This window comes from Alexandromys fortis, unplaced genomic scaffold (assembly GCF_014885135.2).
Source record: "Alexandromys fortis isolate MF-2015 unplaced genomic scaffold, M_Fortis_MF-2015_v1.1 scaffold_412, whole genome shotgun sequence".
In the NCBI taxonomy this organism is placed as follows: domain Eukaryota; kingdom Metazoa; phylum Chordata; class Mammalia; order Rodentia; family Cricetidae; genus Alexandromys; species Alexandromys fortis.
In genome coordinates, this window is record NW_026068285.1 from 154,971 (window position 1) to 176,734 (window position 21,764).

The following is a 21,764-nucleotide window of genomic DNA, read 5'->3' on the forward strand; positions in this document are numbered from 1 at the left end:
GATACAAAGGCCTTTATGTTTGCCCATGCTCAATTTACAAAATTTTAAACACAAAAATTTACAAATAAATTTTAAAAATTCTCCCCTCTTCTCTGGTATACACATTTTTTTTCTGAGCCATTCAAAGCTGCATATGCAAAACCACTACACTGCGAAGGGTTTCAGTATCATCTACTAGTGACAAGAACATTTCATACAACCACAGAGTGAAAACACAGGAAACTAACACTGACACTGTTTTCTAAAACATAGTCATCAAATATACATCATCACACCTTCCCACTGTCTCAGTAAAGCCCTCTTCAGCATTTTTTTTAAGTAAGACTCTGATTCAGGCCAGAAAGTAGTGGTGCACACCTTTGATCCCAGCGCTAGGAAGGCAGAGACAGGCAGATCTATGAGTTTGAGGCCAGCCTGGTCTACAGAGGGAGATCCAGGACAGTCAAGGCTTCATAAAGAAACCTTGTCTCGGGGGCTGGAGAGATGGCTCAGAGGTTAAGAGCATTGCCTGTTCTTCCAAAGGTCCTGAGTTCAATTCCCAGCAACCACANAGGCAGAGGCAGGTGGATCTCTATGAATTCCAGGCCAATCTGGTCTACAAAGCAAGTTCTAGGAAAGCCGGAGCTGTTACACAGAGAAACCCTGAATGAGTATGGAATCAAGCCACTGGCATACCTGGAAGGAATTTCCCTTTTTCTTTTTAGAGCATAAATTTAAAAATTATATTTATTTTATGTGTATGAGTGTTTACCTGCATGTCTGTGCACCTTGTGTGTTCTTATAAACCATCGTAAGTGGCCATGTAGGTGCTGGGAACCAAACCCAGGTCTTCACTAATGATCTTAGCTGATGAGCTACCTCTCCAGCCTCTTAATCAGCTTATTAGTAGTAGGAAGATCTACTTTAATGGGGGCAGCACCACAGGGCTAGGCCCCGGGCTGAACGAAGAGAATATGAAAAGCACAGTTGTTCTCACTGTGACTGACAGCCTGCTGCCATAATGGATTGCCCCCTGAACCATGAAATAAAACAAACCCTTTCATCCGTAAGTTGCCTCTGTCAGGGCATTTTAACCACAGCAACAGAAAAGAAGACACACAGTAGGCTTCCTGCTGTGTGTTGACCTACTGCACGCCAGCACTGTTAGGTACCGGGGTGGAGTCAGGTGGGGAAGGAAGCTTGGGGAGGAAAGCCTTCAGAAATGGCATAGCACCGACACGGATTCCAAAGGTCTGGGTCAGGTAGCAAGGGAGGGGAAAGGCCGCGAGGTAGATAGAACGAACAACACAAGCAAACAGAAGAGACACGAACGGCAGCTCCTTACCACACAGCCTTCTACCAGCAAGGAGGGATGTACGAATAAATGAGGTTTTTCTATCCCTATCATTTTCCTGAAGTCAGTCTGTGAACAACTCCTGCCCCTCACATGGCTTGGTGGTTCACAAACACACGCCGGGCCCCATCAAAGCCACTGAGCAGACTTATGTGACTTTGCCGCTTTCCTGCTGAGGGAAATGGAGTTCGGCGAGCAGTTCAGTCAGCAGGCCAACAGGGGCCAGAAGTGGGGCTCAACAACGGAACCGGGTTCTGTTTCCATAGGCAACATGGTTGCTCGGCTCTCGGAAGCTTCCCTCTCCAGAAGTCCAGTGTCTCCCTGGTTTCTCTTTGCCAGCGGAAGGAAGGGCCTCGTCAAGCAGCGCCCCACTTTGCTTCACGCCCTTGAATTTTTTGGCTGTCCTGGTTCACCTCTGCCCTACACCAAAGAGGATGGGCCACGAAAACCAGTCCAATTTCGCCCAAATCCCCAAGTCAATGTTCAACTACCCATGGCTGGAATATCGAAACCGGAACAAAAGTGAGGACCGGAAAGGAAGGAATGGAGCCAGGGGCGGGGCCTGATAAAGTAAAACTAGCTATCTAGACCCAATCTCAGACGCTGGGTTTAGCGAATCTTTAGGAAAGGCCAGGGCAGGCCTCTGAACATGTGACTCCTGTAAATCTCTGTTTCCTCAGATTTACTGGATTATTCAAGTGGCGACAGCTGTGTGTCCCCAGCTTCTCCCATCCTGAGCCTTGCTCCCTGCACCAACTCTTACACCCCAGCCAGTTCTTTGCATAAAGTCTTCCCTAAGTCCGCTGTTCTTACCCCCGACTTTTCTGGTTAACTTTTTTTTTAGTTTTTAATTTTTGAGACAGGGTTTCTCTGTGTAGTCCTGGCTGTCCTAGAACTCGCTCTGTAGACCAGGTTGGCCTCAGCCTCCGGAATTTGCCTGTCTCTGGCTCCCGAGTGCTGGGATTAAAGGTGTGCGCCACCACCACCCGGCCAACTCTTGCTTACATGCAAGACTTGGTCTGTATCATCTCCTCTAGGAAATATCTGCTCCCCAGCCCCCAGGGTGCCTCGCAGCCATACTGCCTGTGTGTATTTCCATATGAGTTTCCCTTTGTAAATCACAACACACCAGGAGTTTTGCCTCAAATGCTAGACCAGTTCTTCCCAAAATGTCCCAGAATGATCAGATCAAAGCCTGGAGAATCAGCTACTAGGGGAAGGAGTGCCAGAACTCTGGACTTTCACATGCCTTCCAGGCGAGTTTAACGCTGGTTCCACAAGTGAGAGAGTGAGTGAGAGCAATAGTCCTCACCTTTAACTGACTACAGGATCTTCAGGCGAGCTGGCCCAGAATGCCCAGGCTCTATTACCACAGATAAGACGCAGAGCAGCCTGATACAGGGCCTAGGTGTGTTCAACTATCATTCCAATAATTCTGATATGCAGCCAGGGTTGAGGACACTCTTGCTAGTGCTGTGTTCCTTAAATGTCAATGACATGGGAGGCTCCGGGGTCTGGTTGAAATGAAGCTCCTGGCAGCCTTTCTGGAAGGCTCGCAGGCATAGCGCTGACAGGGAAGCGCCACCCTGGGTCTTGGGGAAATACCTAGTGCTAGTATTTACTAACTGTAAACAAATGAGGACCTCCACAAAGAGCTTGACCCCACATTTTTAACTCCTGTCTCGTCTGAACCACGCATATCTCCTTTCTGCTCTTGCCAGAATTCAGAAGGGCCATGGCTCCTGTTCATCTGCCCTTGTCCTGTTACAAGGTAAGTAACTTTCGTTACCTTAGGAGCGGTGTCCAAGGGCACCAAACTCCCTCCCAGTACAAGCCAGCTCACAGAACTACTGGCGTTCACCTGGGGGGTCTGCCGTTAAGGCTGTGTGATCTTGGAACAGTTAATGACCTTCTCGGAGTGAGCCTTCAGAGTCTCCTCGTTAATACATCAACAGTGCCTGCCCCTTGTACAGAGTTTCTAATGAGACCAAGTCTGTAAGGCCTGGGCTATGCAGACTGCTCGCTAAAAGGAATCATTTTGCTAATGTAGCAAGCCTTACTTGGGTTTGCCAGAAAAAAAAAAAAAACAGACTGCACAATCAACTTTAAATATCCATAAGCAATGCATGCGATTTTTAAAAGCATATAAATGTCCTAAATATTTTATTCATTACCTGAAATCCAAATTTAAGCTGTCATCCTTTTGAAGTTCCTTATTTATGCTTTCTAAATATAGAAGTCAACATTCCAAGATTTGAAGTCATGACAATCACTGGAAAACACTTAAAATACTATCAGTCACTAAATTGAGAGCTCCTGGCTGAAACCCATTGTTCCCTGTTGTGTAGAGAGATCCATTGTAAAGATAGAAAAGTTTGAGAGATGCCCGAATCTTGGCCAGATCCTCAGAAAACCACAGACCTACACAAACCCCTCTGCTACATTCAGAACTGTACCACGCAGTTAAGGGCTTGGGATCTTCCATGCACAAGGCCCTACATGTAGTCTCAGCAACACACATAGCCAAGCTGTCCCACAGTAAAGACAGTACTTGAAGGAAGCCTGTTTTCTCGAGGAACCAATGAGATTCATGGAGGTGGATAACTATGTAACATACGGTAGGTGCTCTTGTCTGAATAAGCAGTGACCTCCTGTCCCTAGCTTTATACCTCCCCCAGGCCTCCTCCCTGCCCACATGACCTTTCAAAGGCTTTGAGATTCTCGAGTAACCAAACCATGAACCCAGATCAAGTTACAGATCGCTTCAAGATCTAGGGTGCTTCTGGGCTTCACAGCTATCTTGGGAGAGGAGCAGAACAAGGAATTAGACTTGTTTTACCGAGAAGACTGAGGTCTTGGGATAGTAAAATAGCTTTTCCAAGTCATATAAACAGGGGAGATGTTAACTGTGGCTCCAGCCTAGACTTAAAGTGTGCATAGCCCAGGCCTTACAGACTTTGTCTCATGTTTCCTTTTCCTCCCTTCCATCCCCTTTCTCTGGCCCCAGCACTCCAGTAATGGCCTAGTAATGGCCTCTGACTGCTCTGCCACTTTCTCTCCCTGCCAGTTGCCAAAGGAGGCATTTCCCCCAAGTCCGGAGTGCTGGAGGGTGCATGCGAGCAGGCCAGACTCAACTCCCGCCTTGCATAATAAGAAGAATGAGCTCTTCATACACTGGCCCACCCTGGATGATCGACGCAAGGAGCGGGAGTCACAGAAGGTGTTTTGGAGAAGGAGAAAGCTCCCAAGGTGTGCTTTTCCCAGTCCATATTCTTCACACCATACAGCTCCTCCAGGGAAAGAGAGGAAGAATCAGGATGGGGTGGGCCAAGAGTGGGACAAATCAGGTCCTAGATAGAAAGGATCTTGGGGTTCTAGAAGTGCAGCTCCATCAAGTGAGTATCATTGAGTCCTTCTCTGGTCTCTTCTCTTGAGGCTATGTGGCACAGCTGGGGTCGTGGTACACATAGGAGGGGAGGAAGAAGGGGACCATGGCTCTCTGTGCAATTTCTCACACAGGTACTTCAAAGACAGTGCCCAAATACAAAACCTTCATGTCTCCATCAGCAAGTTGATTTTAAAACCTAAGTTGGGAACTGGATCGTTAGATCCCACCAAGGACCCCCTGAAGTGCCAAAGATTAAAGGTCAGGACCGTGGTAGGATGAGGACTGTGGACACTCCTTTTCTGTGGATACTTTTACCTTGGGTTCAGACTACCCTTCAGCCCTGAGTCCTCCTTTGCCAAACGGAGGGAAGGGAGAATGGGGATGGGGTTGGCTGGACTGCTTTCAATTTGGAGTTCTGCTTTTTTTCTTCCATCAAACTGGGCCCTCCTTGGATGAGCAGGAACTCACAAACAGCCTGAAATCTCCAAGAGAAGATGAACAGTGCTATGCAGCCTATGTGAGAAGCAGCAAGGGGGTGGGAGGGCAGCTTCCGGGGGTGGTAACTGAGATAGAAAGGGAAAACCAGCTAAAGGTGGATGGTAGGGGGCGGGGACACCCCAGGTATAAATTTCAGCTGTGTCCAGAAGACAATAACTCTTGAGCTGGTGCCCAAGGTCTTTTTCCTTTCCTACAGGCTTTAGGCCATCTGGGCATCAATAACAAGTTTGTCATAGAAGCGCTGTGGCAGGTGGTGAGTTCTGGGGCTGCATGGAGTCCAGGGGTATGTAGAGGGTGGGAGCATGGGCACACAAGGCTTTCCAGAGTACCAGGAAAGGTCAGGTTCACCATTGTGCAAAGTCCCCATTTGTGCCTTTGGACTCTTTAGACTTTAGCTTGAGGACAGTGGGAATCTGAAGATCCTCCTTGTTTATGAAAATAATTTGGACTGAAAAAGCCAGAAAAGAACTGGAGCTGGAGCTTAGTAGCTCATGCCTGTAGTCCTAGCACTCAGGAGGTGGAGGCAGAAGAACTGCAAGTTCCACGAGCTTGAGCTACATGAGTTCAAGACCAGACTGGGTTGCATAGCAAGACCGTCTTGAAACACTAAGGACTGAGGAGGTAGATCAGTAATAAAGCCTTGCCTAGCATATACCAGGCCTTTGAGTTCTATCACCACACTGGGACTGAGTTCATCCTCTGACTTAAAACATCACTCCAGGCTTACATGTGTTATGCTAAGCATCCTGCTATGATTATTGATAGAGGTCATGTGTGTGTGTGTGTGTGTGTGTGTGTGTGTGTGTGTGTGTTTTGCTGGGGGTTTTGTTGTTGTTGTTAGTTTATTTTGAGATAGATTTTTACTATGTTGCCCACGTTTTGAACCCATGGGCAATCCTCCTGCCTCCTGACCCCAACTGTTGGAATTACAGGCATGAGTCACCACACCCAGCCTGAGCCTAGTCACTCTCACATCTACAATCTTACTGAGCTCTCAGAAGAGTTAATAGTATCTCACAAATAGAAGCTCTGAGAATCCAAGTGCTTGCCTAAGCCAAGTGACTATGAGATACCGGTAGCATAGAGAATGTGCACAGAAGCCATCTCCCTGGCTTGGTGCTGCTTCCTGGCACCATCCTGTCAGTGTATTCTGTGTGAGCATGAACAAGCTGCTCTAGTTCTCTGGTTTCTATTCTGTAGAAGTCACACTGAAACAATCCTTAAAGCTTTGACAATCCATCACTTTATGGTATGCTTTCACTATTTCCTCCTTAAATCAGGCTCAAACTGGTTCAGCAAAAGTGAAGGATGAGGCCTATAGAGCCCTGGCCATCCTAGGTATGTTCTCACCCTTTGTGGGAGGTATAAAAGTGCAGCCACTTCCTTCTGTGGGTGTGGGTGAAAGGGAAGGGGGTATGACCTAGTGTTCTGCAGGGGCTGGGAACTACCCTAGGTACTGTTGGGCAGAGAGGACAGGGAAGGCTCTACAAGTTGTGTTCATGCTTCGCCAGCTCTCTGATACAGTGGGAGAATGGGCAACCCCCTGGAAACCAGTACTTGGACCTCCTGTCTTCAAAGTAAAGTGGAGTTAAATGGGTCCTTACAGAGAAGAACAATCCTTGAGGCCCTGACCTGACCTGAGCACCCTCCCTATCCAGGTTGCTTGAATAAAGTTGTGATCCAGGCTCTCATCAAACAGTTGAAGGGACAAAATGAGGGACAAAGGAGAGAGACCCTGATGGGGCTACGCGTAGCTCTGAACTCCTGGGCTGCTGTGCCAAACAGCAAGGTGACTGGGAAGAGAATCTGTAACTGGGGCAAAGAAGGTCAAGGCAATTGGTGATTTCAGCTCGGACTTGAGTCTGAAAGAAGGCAGCCTGACTCTTAGATTTAATAGAAGACACTGTCGTTGTGGAGTTCCCTCTAAAGTTGAACAGAAGTATAGGCTGATAAACTCACAGTTAGACAAGCTCTGTAAAGCTGAAAAGAGTAAGTGAGATTCTATAAGAAACCAGCATGTCTGTGCTCTTTAAATGGGCACAATCGTTATCATCACCTCTAAAGCAACCCATTGAAGCAAAATCTCAGTCAAAAAGACAAAGACACTAAGGGAGTCCACTGATACGGCTCTCACTTATTGGAGGTCTCTTTAGAGCCTTCATCCTCTACTTCAAACAGTGCTTCGTGTAAAAAAGAATCCATTACTCATCCATTTATTCAGCAAATACATATTAAACAGTTACCATGTGCCAGGCACTGTTGGTCCCTTAGGGTTATCAAAAAACCAAAAAGGCAAAGCATCCTGCCTTGGTTGTGGGACTCACACAAAAATTAAATAATTAAATAATTTAATATGCAGAAGTATATATTTTTGTTAGTGGTACAAATGTGGTGGGAGGAGGTAAGTAGCACCAAGATTGCCAAGTAAGGATGAGGATGGACTGTAATTTAGACATGGTAGACATAGAAGGTCCAATTGAGCAAGACACGAAGATGCTTTCCAGACACCTAAGAGAGGGTGTTCCAGCAGAAAGACTACCCAGGGCAAAGGTGGGGACCATGACGGGCATGGTCAAGGATCAGCCAGAAAAGGCAATGCTGTTAGAGTGGAATCAGGAAAGAGAAAGCAACAGGAAATGAAGGTCTAGTTCAAGAAGTTCACAGACTAGAATGTATGTGGCTTCGTGGGCTTAAGTACCCGGGCTCTTACTCTGTATAAGGAACTTTCAGAGGTCTTCACCAAAATGTAGTTTTCATTTCAAAATGTTCACTCTAACAGGAGTTTGAGGCCAGCCTGGTCTACAGTGTGAGTCCAGGGCAAAATGGAGAAACCCTGTCTCGAAGGGGAAAAAATATATGACTAAGGAAAGAATAGACAGCAAAAAGTAAGGGAAAGAGCACAAAAATCATGTGATGGCCTGAGGCTTAGTTTAGAGAAAAATGGTCGAAAGCAACATTTTAGAAAACATGAAGCCTGAGCCAGGGATGGCAGCATGTGCCTGACATCTTAGCTCCTGTGAGACTGAGGCAACAAGGCCCTGGATTTGGGGTCATCTATAAAATGAGTTCTTAGCTCAAAAAAGGAAAAAAAAAATTACATTAAAAGGTGACTGCCTGCTGAAGTCATGGCGCCTCCTGCTGCTCATTTTACATATTGTTTCCCTTTAAGAGACCTAAAGTTGAAAATGAGGAAGAGCTGGTGTCTGTGCTGCAGGAGCTGATAGACAAGTCGCTGAACGAAGTGTCCTTAGAGGCAGCCCTGTGCTTGGGTTTCCTGAGGCCCAGAAACAGCATGGTCCGAGAGTTCTTGCTGCTGTGTCTGTGCCAAGGGCCCATGCCTCAGAGGATGAAGGTATGAGAGGCAGGAAGCCAGGATCCCTGGGAAGTGCTTGGCAAACAGTGGCCAGTGTTGACTTGGGTGCAGTATGGTCCTACCATCACATCCCAAAGAAAACAAGTTTCATCTGGGCACACAGCACAGTTCCCTGTGTGTTTATGAATATGTAAATACATGACTGTGGGGATATATGGACAAATAAGTGTACATACATATATTTGGTATGAATGTTCATTTATCTATATGTGCACACATCCACTTGTACTCTTATTCAAAAGGCCGAAAGGCAGAAAGAAGCACCCTCTCCCTATTCCCCATTGAGTTTTAGGCTAGCCCTAAAGTCTGCTTGGCTATCAGCACACCTCTGGGTACACCATATACCCTGCCCCATCCCATCCTTCACAGGCACTTAGGATGCTGGTCAAGATGATGAAAGTTCACTCAGCTGCAGTCACCAGGGCCATTCTGGAACAGCTACACTCTGACGTCATTGACGTAAGCTCTAGGCTACTTGCCTTAGCACTTACAGAAGAGGGTTGGAGAAGGCACCAACTTTCCTTCACACCTCCCTGTCCCTTTCCTTAGGACCGCTTTGAAGCTACCCAGATGCTCAAGACCATTGGACTGGAAAGGATCCAGGCACAGGGACTGGAGGAGCTCACATTTGACCTGCTCAAGAGGAAGATACACAATGAACCCTTCCTAGTAAGACCACAGTTCTCAGGCCTAAATCTCTCCTCTTTATTCTCTTGAGATGCTGATTTCCCGACCAACTCCAGACTCTCGTATCACACTGGTTTTACCCTATGCCTCTCATGTAGTCCATGTTCTTAATCAACCATTTCTGGTCAAGAAGTTCCTCAGCACAAAAATGCTACCCAAACTGCTTCCTGCTATTCATTTCTTCTTTCTTCCTATGAAAATGCTATTGCTCCTTCCAGACTATTCTAAGCCCAGTGTAGTAGTACATGCTTATAATCCTAGCACTTGGAAAGTAGAAGCAGTCAGGAATTCAAAGGCAGTCAGTCTCAGCCACAGAGCAAGCCTGGAGACCCTGTGGGCAACATGCAACGTGATAAGCAAGGATGGTCCAAACAGCACCTCCTAGGGGAGCTTTACCAAACCACCAGACTCAATCTTGCCTTTCTCACTTCCATTGCATTTAACTCTACAGAACTGAAGCATGTCCACATCGTTCTAAAATGTAGATTGTCCAAAGCCACAGAGAAACCCTGTCTCGAAAAACCAAAAATAAATAAATAAAATGTAGATTGTCTTGACTCTTCATAAAACTTCCCCGTGGCTTCCAGTACCCTCAGGATGGCTTACTTTGGGTACCATCTTAAGCCCTACTTACTTAGCTCTTTAGTTTCCTCCCTCTACAGTGCGAAGGACCAAACCCAGGCCCCTGTGTACAGTAGGCAAGTGCTCTGCTACTGAGCTGTGTCTCAGGCTTTGATTCTTTGAAGACCCATTGTAGCTGGCCTGAAACTCACACTCCTCCTCCCTCTGCCTCGCAAGTGCTGAGATTACAGTGTGCACCACCCTACTCGGAGCCTCTCCAGCTTTACTTCTCGGGCCACATGCGGGCTGTGCTTAGGGTGGCTAGATCCTGACTGGCCCTCCTCTACCAGTGTAATTCTGAGTGCAATTCTGAAAAGCCCTGGTCTGACCACCTCAGCAACTCAACTGTCTCCCCACCACCCGCCATTCTTCAACAAGCTGAGGTATCACTTCCTGCCGGAAAACACCCCAGAACCCAAGACTGAATAAGGAAATCCTATGTATGTGTGCACCTTTCAGAGGACTGTAACTGCCTGTCTGCTTGTTCTTCACCTATTCAGTTGCTCAAGACAGTTTTTGTAACAAAAACTAAGTGTGTAGTAAAGGTATATGATGGTACATCCGTGCCTTCCCTCTTTCTGTTGTCCCACTCTGCAGGCAATGAGGCAGGCTGTGTCTGAAACAGCAGAAGTTCTCAAGATGAAGCCTTTAATAATGAAACTGATGGAGGCGTGAGTTGGACTAGATAGGGCCAGAAGGCAACAGCGGGGGTTGGCTGAAAATCTTACTTCTGGGCAAGTCATTCTGACTCTAGACTTCTATCTGTTATTTAAAAAAAATTAAAAAAAAAAGGCTAGTAATACCACACAGGGTTGCAATTAAACTATATTATAACCCCAAGGAACTTTTCAGAAGGCCAAGAGTTGTGGTGAGGATCAAACCTTAATCATTTTAGTGTTTCCTGGTGAACTATAGTATCTGTCTCCCAGCTTCTCTGATTTGAGAAGCGAGAGGGGAATAAAGTTAGCAGCACTCACCACCATGCCCTCTCCCTCTGGGCCTGAGCCATAAGCAGCCTCCCTCTCCCTTTCTTGTAACTGAACAACATACTCCCTTCTACACAGGCAACTGATGAGCCCAGATACCAGTGACCGCCAGGAGGCAATCATCTCTTTGGTAAGCAGTGCTATTTTTTTTTTCCTGAATCCATTTTTGAGGCGTCTTGATGATGGTGAGGGAGTAAATGACTTTGCAGTTAGTGAAGATAAGAAAGAACTGTGTGGTTCGGGAAGGTTATTTACTTTGGAATTCTAGTTCTATTGAAGATTCAAGCCTTGGAATCAGTAGGGTAAATGATAGATGGATATGAAGGATGCGATTAGGTATTAGAGAAAAGGTCTTGATAAGTGGGAACAAATCCCCAAAGGCCAAGGCAAGGGAAACCAAATCTCTCTGTAGGCCATAGTGTCAACTCAAAGTGAGTAAAATGGGAAAGAGGACGAGGCATCTTACTTTCCTGGAGCTGGCTACTTAGGCAGATTCATTTTCTCTGCCCAGGGTGCCCTGGGGACCCGTAACCCACAGGTGTTCCACTTGCTGCTGGATATGCTGGATGCAGAAGAGACCCAGTCTGTGAAGAAGAGTGTAAGACATTCCTCACAGTCAATGATGGGAATTGGGCAAAAGTCCTCAGACACTGTTGCTTGATTTGATTCCTTGGGGTCACAGTAACCATATCTAGAATCTCCTCTCAGGTTCTACCTCCTTTCCCAGTCCCAGCCCAAAGTGAGCCAGCCTCAAGGTCTTTATTTCCATGCAGATACAAGAGACATTACTTGTTTGGGCCGCAAGCAACCCCTGGATCCAAAAAAAGCTGCAGAACAAGGTTTTCTTCGTGTATGATGTACCTAAAACTGGGAAGATAGAGCCTACAAGGTTCCGGAAGGAGCCCGAGGCCATAGATGACTTGTGTATCAAAGACTTTCGACGTGCTAAGTTGAGCCCCTTGTTCATAGCAAAGTCCTGCAACAAAGAAGGTGAAAAGCAAGAGGCGCCTGCTTTCTCATTCTATTTCTCCAAACCAAGAAAGCAAAGGCCACAGCCCACAGGGCCTTGGGAGCCAAAAATCAGGGAACAACTCCGGAACTTGGTGAGGCCTCAAAATAGGTTTGCTTTTTGGGCCTAATTCCTAGTCTCTTCAGGATGGTTTCCTGATAACTCTTGTTTTCTCTTTCATGAATAAATACTTGTCACTTTGGCTAGCTTTGGAAATACTATGGCTGTTCACTCCGCAGACTGCCCTGGAACATCCTCCTTCCCATGGCTGGGTGTTTTTTCTAGGCAGCCATATTTCATTTCATCCGAGCAAAGGAGGAAGGACAGAGCCAAAAGTTCTTTCTCTGTGGCTAGTTTTCCTCTTGTTCTAGCTTCATTCTGCTGCGGTGGCAACTACCATTACCAGAAACAACTCAGGAAGAAAGGATTTATTTGGCTTATTATTCCAGATCACAGTCCACCACTGAGGGAAGTCAGAGCAGGAATTTAAAGGCAGGAGCTTGAAGGCATGAACACTACCTGCAGGTTTATGCTTAGCTAGCTTTCTTCTACCTCCATGGGATGACCCCACTCACAGTGGAACTGGCTCTCCTGTATCAATCTGGAATACAATCCTCCCACAGACAGGCCCACAGGCCAATCAGATCTGTAATGCCTTAAGTGAAGTTTTCTCTTTCCAGGAGACTAAGATTGTATCAAGCTGACAAAAAATAAAAAACAAACAAGGAAAAAGTAGGACACTTCCCTAAATCAAGTCCCTTGTTAGTGCCCAGAATCTGGCAACAAAACTAGTGAGCTGCCAAAGAAAATACGGAGAAAATACTGGGAAGTTTGCTTCATTTTCTTACTAACTTTGCCCCAATCTAAATCTAAAATGGTGAGAATTTTAACTTTTAAATTTCATTTATTCATTCACTCATGAGTACCTATATATGTATGTATATGAATCCATACACCACAGCATAACTGGAAAGGTCAGTTTTCTCCATATACCTTGTGGGTCCCAGGCATCCAACTCAATTTGTCAGCCTTGACAAAAAGTACCCTTAGATGCTGAGCCTTAAAAAGAGAGAGAGAGAGAGAGAGAGAGAGAGAGAGAGAGAGAGAGAGAGAGAGAGAGAGAGAGAGACATCTAGCTATGTATCCCACCCAGACTTAGTACTGCTGTTCAGCTTTAGTCAGAGCCAATCCAACTCTCGGCTGCCTACCTCGTAGTCATTCTCTTTAAAAGACCCCATTAACTTTGTAAAATTGCCTTAGTTTTTTTTTTTCCTCTTATTTCTACTGACATTTGGATTTCCCTTTGTTAACCAAACCTACTCCAACAATCTCAACAAACTACAACCATTATTAAAAGGTTGCAAGGTGTGGTAGTACAAATCCATAATCCCAGCATTTGGGAGGCTAGCAAAAGAATTTGAAGTTTGAGGTCAGCCTGTTCTACACAGTAAGTTGTTTTAAGATTTAACCAAACCCAAGTCCTCTGCAAGGGCAACAAGGCTTTTAACCATTGAGCTTTGTCTATAGCCTTATATAGTGAGTTTAATGCTAGTCTGAGCTATATACAGCCAGAAAAAAAATGGTGAAAGGGAAGAAGGGAGAGAAGAAATGAGGAAGTTGAAGGTAGTGTGGAGTGTGGGACCTTTGGAGAAACACTTGTTTTGTTTTGGTTTTGGAGACAGGGTTTCTCTGTGTAGCCTTAGCTGTCCTGGAACTCACTCTGCAGGCCAGGTTGGCCTCAAACTCAGAGAAGTGCCTGCTCTACCTGCTGAATGCTAGGATGAAAGGCGAGTATCACCACAGCTCAGCAGAGAAACACTGATTTTTTTTTTCCTAAAGTGCACTACAGTGGTGACAATATAAAGAATAAATGATCAACATCTGAGAGCTCTGGCAAGTGCTAAATCAAAACATTTCAGATAAGTAGAGATGAGAATGTTTGAAGAAGTGGGGCTTGTAGATACCCTTTATTTACTGTTAGGGGGCATGCAGAGATCCCATTTCCAAGATTTGTTAGAGGGGTGTGTTACATTTGGAAGTTGTCCTAGAATCAGTTCTAATAGAATCTGATGGTTGAGTGGGCATCTTGGGACTCTGAGAGGAGGTAATGGGAGGTTGTGACACTGGTGACAGACCCAGATAGATGGTAGGTGCTGTGTGAAGTCATTTTTGCTCAGTGCTATCAAGTCTTCTGCTGAGGATTAGTGAAATTAGGAATGAGATATTACCATGTAGAGACTGGTTATTTGGTTGAGTAATAAAACATGTCTCCTCAGGCACCATAAATATGGAAAAAAGAGGGGCGGTTAGGGATCTGGGCAGGGTTTTACACAAGTTGAAAGCTTAAACAATATCGTGAATAGCCGGCGGTGGTGGTGCACGCCTTTAATCCCAGCACTCGGGAGGCAGAGGCAGGCAGATCTCTGTGAGTTCGAGGCCAGCCTGTTCTACAAGAGCTAGTTCCAGGACCGGCACCAAAAGCTACAGAGAAACCCTGTCTCAAAACCTACCCCCCCCCCCCCAAAACAAACCACAATACCGTGAATAATGCAATGTTTTTGTCTGTAGGCTGTTGAAACCCAGGGAAATAAGAATTACAATCTTATTCATCCAAAACCCCAAGAATGGCCAAGGAAAGAATCTTTCCTGTCTTTGGCAGGAGAGAGACTAGGAAGTGCTTCTATTTCCAGAAGAGAGAAACCATACTCTCTATAATTATTTTACTTTGTACTCAGAATTCAATTCTCTTCCAAAACTTTTACTGAGGCAGTAGTTCCTAACAGTGTCTGCACACATTTAGTAGACAAGAATTGGTATGCAGAAGGGCTATTATTAGCTTCCAGTGAGAAGGTATCAGGGATGCACAGGACAACTATAAAAAAAAATATCCACCAGCGCACAGTGGCACACACCTTTAAACCCAGCACTCAGTAGGCAGAGGCAGGAGGATCTCTAAGTTCCAAATCACTGAAGTTACACAGAAAGACTGTTCTCAGAAAAAAAGAAGCCCTAATGTGTTGAGATATATGCCTATAAACCCAGCACTTAGAAGGCTAAGGAAAAGAGAAGAGTTCAGGCTAACTTGAGCTACATAGCAAAGACCCTGTCTAAAAAACAATGGGTGGAGAGAGCATATAACCTAGAGTGTTAATTTACTTACTTTAAAATAACAAAGATTTATTATGTATACAGCATTCTGCCTGCATATATGCCTGCAGGCCAGAAGAGGGCACCAGATCTCATTACACATGGTTGTAAACCATCAGGTGGTTGCTGGGAACTGAACACAGGACCTCTGGAAGAGCACTCAGTGCTCTTAACCTCTGAGCCATCTCTCCAGCTCCTATTTTTTATTTTGTGTAAGTGAATACCAGTGTGTAGGGATATCTGCGGAGAACAGAAAAGGGCATCAGATCCCTTGAAGCTGGAGTAAAGAGGTAGTTGTAAGCCATGTGAGGTGGTTAGTAGGAACTGAACTTGGGTTCTCTGAAAAAGCAGCAAGTGATCTTCATGGCTGAACTATCATCTATCATCTTTTGACAGGATCTTTTATTTTATGTAGCCCTGGTTGGCTCTGAACTTAAGATCCTCCTGCTTCAGCCTCCCAAGTGCTAGGATTAAATGTATTGCCACACACAGCAGCTTTCACTTCTTGAAATTAACTCTTCCCAGTATTATATTAACTCAGATGGACAAAAATCATGTTCTTTCTCACATGAAAGCACTAGTTCACAAGGTGCTTACTGTATGTAAGTGGGAGTATTGGTATAGGTTATGAAACTAGAGACCACAAGATGTGAGAAAAAAAAATCCTTCTTCCCTTAGATTGCATTGGCCACAAGTTATTTCTTAGTTTCAGGATCCTCTTCTACTCATCTTTTAAATGTCTGAGTTGTCCTAAAATCTGTCTTCCCCAAACTAATTACTTTGGGTGCTTTTAAAAACGCCCAGGCTTCATTCAGGTATGTTTGGAGTAGAGCCTAGACATCTTTATTTTCAAAAATTTCTAGCTTTTGTATACAGCTAACATGGAAAACAACTGCTCTAGGCAACTTTAATTGTATCTATTATTCTCAACTCCCACTTACTAGTTGATCAATAGTTTGCAAATATGTGTAATGAAGATACTACAAAAAGTGATGTGGAAATGATTGAGTGTGGACAGTATTTTAGATAAAATGGCCAGGAAAAACGAGGAAGAAAATGGTAGATCATAATCTAATGCAGTACTGTAAAAGGAGTAAGCCATATGAGTATCTGCAAACACTACACAAGGATGTGCATAGGTACTGAAGCAGAAGCCTATTTGATATGACCAAGAATTATAGGGCCAAAGACAGATGTAACTCAGTGAAGAGAATGCTTGCCTAACATGAATAAAGCTCTTGGGGTCAATACTGCCACCCTTAAAAAAAATAGAGAGATGATCACATTGGCTGAACAAAATAAGCATGAGGTTGTTGAGAAAGACAAATCCTGTAGGATCTTGTAAACCGGGATGAGGAATTTAGATTACAGTCTATATGGAATATAAAGCAATTCAAAGAGGGGCTGGAGAGAGATGGCTCAGCAGTAAAGAGTGCTTACTGTTCTTATACAAGATCTGGGTTTGGTTCCCAGTACCCAAATAGCAACTCGCAAAACTCAAGTTCTAGGGAATCCAAAGTCCTCTTCTGATTTCCACAGGCTCCTCTGCACGTGCGGCACAGACATATACACATAAAATTAAGTATTACAAAATTAAGGTCACTAAAATTAAAATCATTAAAAAATACTGACATGTAGTATTCTAACATCTTTACATCATTTAGTTGTGTAGGGAGATTTGTGAACACACTATTGCAACTGTCAGAAAGAGACAAATGTAGCTTGTTATCAGAACTGTCAAGAGTATAGATGATTTTAGGTATATTCTGAAGGTAGAATAAAAATGGCCTGTATACATACTGGATGTGTTAGAAATCAAGAAATTCTAAATTTTAATCTGATCTGACCTGGGTTGGGCTGGTAAAGACATTAGGTTAGGAAGACTAAGAAAAAGATGTTTTGGAAGATCAAATATTCTATTCAGTACTTGTTAAGTTTAAAGACTGGAATCTTAAACTCAGGTGATTCTGACTCTCAGTCATCCTAGAGAACCACTATTCTAAACAAAGCAGGAGCTTAATAACTAATAGTTGGAAATAACAAATTATACTTACATTTACTTAGGTAGTAGTAATTTCTAATTCGGTAGGGTTACTTTGCTGTGACTGAGTCCTAAGTGTGATAAATAATGCACTCAATATCCACAAAAAACAAGCAGCTTTTATTGCAGTATTACAAAACACTTTCCATTTTGGCAATATTTTACAACGCACTTTACTTTAAGGGTTGGGAAAGAGAAGGTGGAAAACTAAAAAGGAAAATTTCAATGGACATTTCTAAAAGGAAAACTGTCCCCAGCCCTCCCACCCAAATAAAAACCCAAATGTCAATTTCACTACCCAAGAGGCCATGAGGAAAGCAGCAGGCAAACTCTGACAGTTCCACTACGGGTCATGTCAGAGACAAAGGAATATTCAAAACAGTCATCAGTACGGTCGGTTGCGCTGATCATTTCTGTAGTCGTTTCTAGGGATGAAAAAAAAAGAACAAACTAAATTCTAGGGTTTTAAACCAATGGAACACCAGTTATTTCTTCAGAGTACTGGTGGCCTATACCAGCTAGATACTTTCTATAAAAGTTGGCAATGCTCTTTATTTCTGTAACCCAAGAAAGTATTCTTTTTTGTTTTGTTTTGTTTTTTCGAGAAAGGGTTTCTCCGTAGCTTTGGTGCCTGTCCCAGAACTAGCTCTTGTAGACCAGGCAGGCCTCGAACGCCCAGAGATCCGCCTGCCTCTGCCTCCCAAGTGCTGGGATTAAAGGCGTGCGCCACCACCGCCTGGCAAGTATTCTTTTTTGAGGCAAGGTCTCTAAATAGCCTGGCTGTCCTGGAACTATGAGATCAGCTGGCCTCTTTTTTTTTTTTTGGGGGGGGGGGAGAGACACAGATTTTCTCTGTGTAGCTTTGGAACCTGTCCTGAAACTCGCTCTGCTGACCAGGCTGGACTCAAATTCAGAGATCCACCTGTCTCTGTCTCCTTAATGCTGGGATTAAAGGCATGTGCTGTGACCACCTAGCTCAAAAAAGTTTTCTTAATAAATCTAATTCATCACTTTTAAGACTTAAAAAGTTTCTTAAAGAGGCCTTGTTATCGATCAACTCTAGTAATTTTCCACCTAGACCAAGGACTACAAAACCACTGTAAATACTTTCAATTGTCTACTAAGCCAATAATCCAAGTATCTACTATGGCACAGAACTTTGGCAGAGTGAATAAGCAAACCTTTTAAATTTACATTTCATGTATGAGTTCTGTATCTGTCACTTACTATGTATGTAATCTCAGAAAAGTTACTATCTGACTCTGTTAGGAGACTGACAGAAGGACTAACGTTGTATAAAGACACTACAGTATTGGACACACCAAAGTTTGTGATAATTTAAGCTATAAGTAATACTTAACAATTATACAATGCTTTCTATGGGCAAGCAAATGTTACAATCTCATATAACTCTACAAAGCAGGTATTATTTGTTCCACTGTACTGTTGATGCTCTAAAGGGTTTTAGAACTTGCCTACAGTCACATTAAGATGTGGAGCAGACGCACAGCAGTTTGACACTACTACATGTAAATACTATGCTAATTCTCACTACCTTATACTACCTCCAGCAAATAGAGGAACTTGAGTAAGGAACAAGTGCAGGGTTTGAAAATCCTCCAAGATACTCTTAATTTAAATATTATCACGTTATCTTTTCACTCCAACTTTCTTTAGCCATGAGAAAAACAACAAAGATTTATTAATTTGTAAAATAAAACCAAAATTTGAACTTATTAAATACAGAACTAAACATTTTTCTGAAAGATATCAATTGGCATTAAAGAAGAAAACAAAAAATGGCTTGAACCCTAAAACCTAGAAGCAGTGGGACAAAAGAGTTCGCAAGTATACCTGAATACTCACCTTCCTCCCATTTTGCCGCCATAGCCACCTCGATCTCCTCCGTAACCCCCACTTCGGTCTCCTCCATAGCCACCACCACTTCGGTCTCCACCATAGCCTCCACTTCTGTCTCCACCGTATGCGCCACTGCTGCCACCACCTCCACCACCACGGTCTCCTCCATAGCCTCCCCGGCTTCGGTCTCCTCCGTATCCTCCTCGATCACCCCCGTATCCTCCTCGATCACCCCCGTAGCCGCCTCGATCACCCCCATAGCCGCCTCGATCTCCTCCATAGCCGCCTCGATCCCCTCCATAGCCACCCCCTCGGTCTCCACCGTAACCACCTCGGTCTCCTCCATAGCCACCTCCTCTATCTCCACCATAGCCACCTCCTCTGTCCCCACCATAGCCACCCCCACTTCTGTCTCCACCATAACCACCCCCACTTCTATCTCCACCATAACCACCCCCACTTCTGTCTCCACCGTAGCCACTTCGGTCTCCACCTCTGCCCCCACGACCTCTGTAGCCCCTTTCTCCGCCGTAGCCTCTCCCCCGGAAATCTGCAAGGTAAAATTATAAACCAGTAAGGCCAGTATTAATAATATAAAGCCTCCCCAATGCTAGTTAGAAGACAAACAACTTATACATGCTGTTAAATGACTGACTAAAGAAAGAGTTGGCCTACCTCCCCCTGACTGACGAGAGTCCTCTGGTCTAGGCTCATTGCACTGATTGCAGGAATTCCTTCGAGCAAAGTTCATATTTCCACATGACCTGAAGGAGGAAAATAAAATGTTTCTAAGTCTCCAATAAACCCTCCAACTTATCTCTACACCCACCAAAGTAAATGACATACTTACGGATTAGGGCAAACCCAGTCCCCATTCTTGGGGTCTCCACCTCGACCCTGAAAACCTCCACGGCCTCTATATCCTCCACGGCCTGGGGAAAAGGGAGAGATAAGATAGAAGCGAAAATTCAGCAGCAGACATTAACAATATACAGGCATAACACCAGATGAAAGAAATAAGTGCCCATTAATACCTGGACAGATAACTTCAAAATTAATTTCCATTACAGCAAGACTTAGAGGTTTCACTTAAAAATACAACAAATGTTAACAATAGACCTGGAAGACATTACAATATAAATACTATAGTAAAAACCCTTCAAAGTCTGTTTTTCTTAATAGTTGATATAGTTTAAAAATCCCAGTCATAAAAATTAAATTTAAGTGGTAAGTTCCAAAGTTGAGAAAATAGACCCATTTTAAAAAAAAAATCAAGAAGCTGCACTGGGAAACGTAAACTTTGGGTCAGCTCTGGCAGTGAGACTCAGGAGGCAAATTACTTGTTCTAAGCCTAAAAAACTGAGTTTGTGCACCAAAGCATGCATGTACCAACAGAAATAAATGCTTTTAAAAAGTTAGACGAACTACCGAAGTAGGTTTCATTTGAACAGTTATTCCAAAGCTGCTTTACCACTGCTGCAGAACACTGCAAAGGCATTTCTACAACCTTTCCTACCACTTTCTTAACTACTGGAACATCCTCATTTGAGGATGAAAGGCAGGAGACTGATGCCTCAGTGGTTAAAAGCACGAGCTTTTGCAGTACCCAATATGGTGGCTCGCAACCATCTGTAACTCCAGTACATACAAGCAAACCACTCATGCAAAAGCCAAAAGCTGTACGTGTGTCTGTGTGTGTGTGGTGTAGTGGTGATACACACCTTTAATACTAGCAGGGAGCAGAGGCAGGTGATCTCTGAGTTTGAAGCCAACCTGGTCTACAGAGGAAGTTCCAGGATACCCAGGCTATACAAAGAAACCCTGTCTTGAAAAACAAAAAAAAAAAAAAAAAAAAAGAAAAAAAAAAAAAAAAAAAAAGTAGTAATAAAATTATGGGGCTGGAGAGATGGCTCAGAAGTTAAGAGCACTGGCTGCTTTTCCAGAGACCCTGAGTTCAATTCGCAACAACCACATGGTAGTTTATAACCATTATTAATGGGATCTGATGCCCTCTTCTGACATGCAGGTATACATGCAGATAAAACACTTATGTACATAAAACACAAAATATTTTAAGATAAAAAAGGCTAGCAAGCAATTCTATGCAAGCAAGGACAGAACAGACACAAATTCAAACTGCTATGTGTAGCTCTTGAACCTTCTTATTTATTTAAATAGTGCTGGGAAACTATATAAATATCCTACCTCGTCGTCCACCTCCACTTCCACCACCTCTCATGAATTCAGGCCTTCTGGTGGCAAACGACACTTTTATGATGTTTCCATGGAATTCTTTTCCTAAGAAGAAAAAACAGTTCTAAGGCTGAACAAGGTGGTACATACCTATAATCTCAACACTCTGGAGGCTGAGACAAGAAGATAACTGAGATTTTGAGATTCCAAGAAGACCAAGAAGAAAAGGAGGGAAGTGAAGAGGAGAGCTATTTAAACAAATGCTACATACAATGTCACCCTGCCTCCTGACAAAACAGTAAGACTGTCTTGGCTATTTTAGTTTCAGAAAAATAATAAACACATCCCTGCAGAAACTCAAACATACTAGTGCTCTGTGTTTCAATAGCGCTAAAATATAACCCATAATCTACTCAACAGAACAGACCTTCCATGGGGAGACAGTTATTTTTTACTAAGCTTAAAGACAGAGAAAATCACCTAATATTTTTAAGAGTAAATGAAGGGGCCGGGCGGTGGTGGCGCACGCCTTTAATCCCAGCACTCGGGAGGCAGAGGCAGGCGGATCTCTGTGAGTTCGAGACCAGCCTGGTCTACAAGAGCTAGTTCCAGGACAGGCTCCAAAACC

The 21,764-nt window shown here is 44.1% G+C and overlaps 2 protein-coding genes across 3 annotated transcripts in view; one reads left to right on the forward strand and one right to left on the reverse strand.

The window, feature by feature from the left end:
* The first annotated feature begins 1,326 nt into the window (after nt 1-1,326).
* Nucleotides 1,327-12,025, forward strand: Heatr9 (HEAT repeat containing 9). The gene is made up of 15 exons (XM_050132247.1): nt 1,327-1,855; nt 3,055-3,104; nt 4,401-4,582; nt 4,853-4,979; nt 5,182-5,238; nt 5,416-5,472; nt 6,500-6,557; nt 6,878-7,008; nt 8,389-8,571; nt 8,962-9,051; nt 9,142-9,261; nt 10,498-10,571; nt 10,965-11,016; nt 11,398-11,484; nt 11,660-12,025. Exons 1-15 carry the CDS (start codon nt 1,768-1,770, stop codon nt 12,023-12,025), a joined length of 1,722 nt encoding a protein of 573 aa, XP_049988204.1. The 5' UTR covers nt 1,327-1,767.
* A 5,157-nt stretch (nt 12,026-17,182) lies between these two features.
* Taf15 (TATA-box binding protein associated factor 15) overlaps nt 17,183-21,764 on the reverse strand; it is a 42,662-nt gene continuing 38,080 nt past the window's right edge. For both annotated transcript variants that reach the window (XM_050132238.1, XM_050132235.1), the window contains exons 12-16: nt 21,149-21,241; nt 19,794-19,875; nt 19,619-19,707; nt 18,950-19,493; nt 17,183-17,508 (exon numbers count right to left, since the gene is read on the reverse strand). In XM_050132238.1, coding sequence (XP_049988195.1) covers nt 17,469-17,508; nt 18,950-19,493; nt 19,619-19,707; nt 19,794-19,875; nt 21,149-21,241 — 848 coding nt within the window. In that variant the 3' untranslated portion in view covers nt 17,183-17,468. The remainder of the gene's footprint in view (nt 17,509-18,949; nt 19,494-19,618; nt 19,708-19,793; nt 19,876-21,148; nt 21,242-21,764) is intronic.

Coding starts and splice junctions, on each gene's coding strand:
- Heatr9 (XM_050132247.1), top strand. CDS start 1,768: ATGGGCCACGAAAACCAGTCCAATTTCGCCCAAATCCCCAAGTCAATG. Junction 5,239..5,415: donor AACAGTGCTATGCAGCCTAT/GTGAGAAGCAGC, acceptor CCTTTCCTACAG/GCTTTAGGCCATCTGGGCAT. Junction 8,572..8,961: donor CCATGCCTCAGAGGATGAAG/GTATGAGAGGCA, acceptor CATCCTTCACAG/GCACTTAGGATGCTGGTCAA.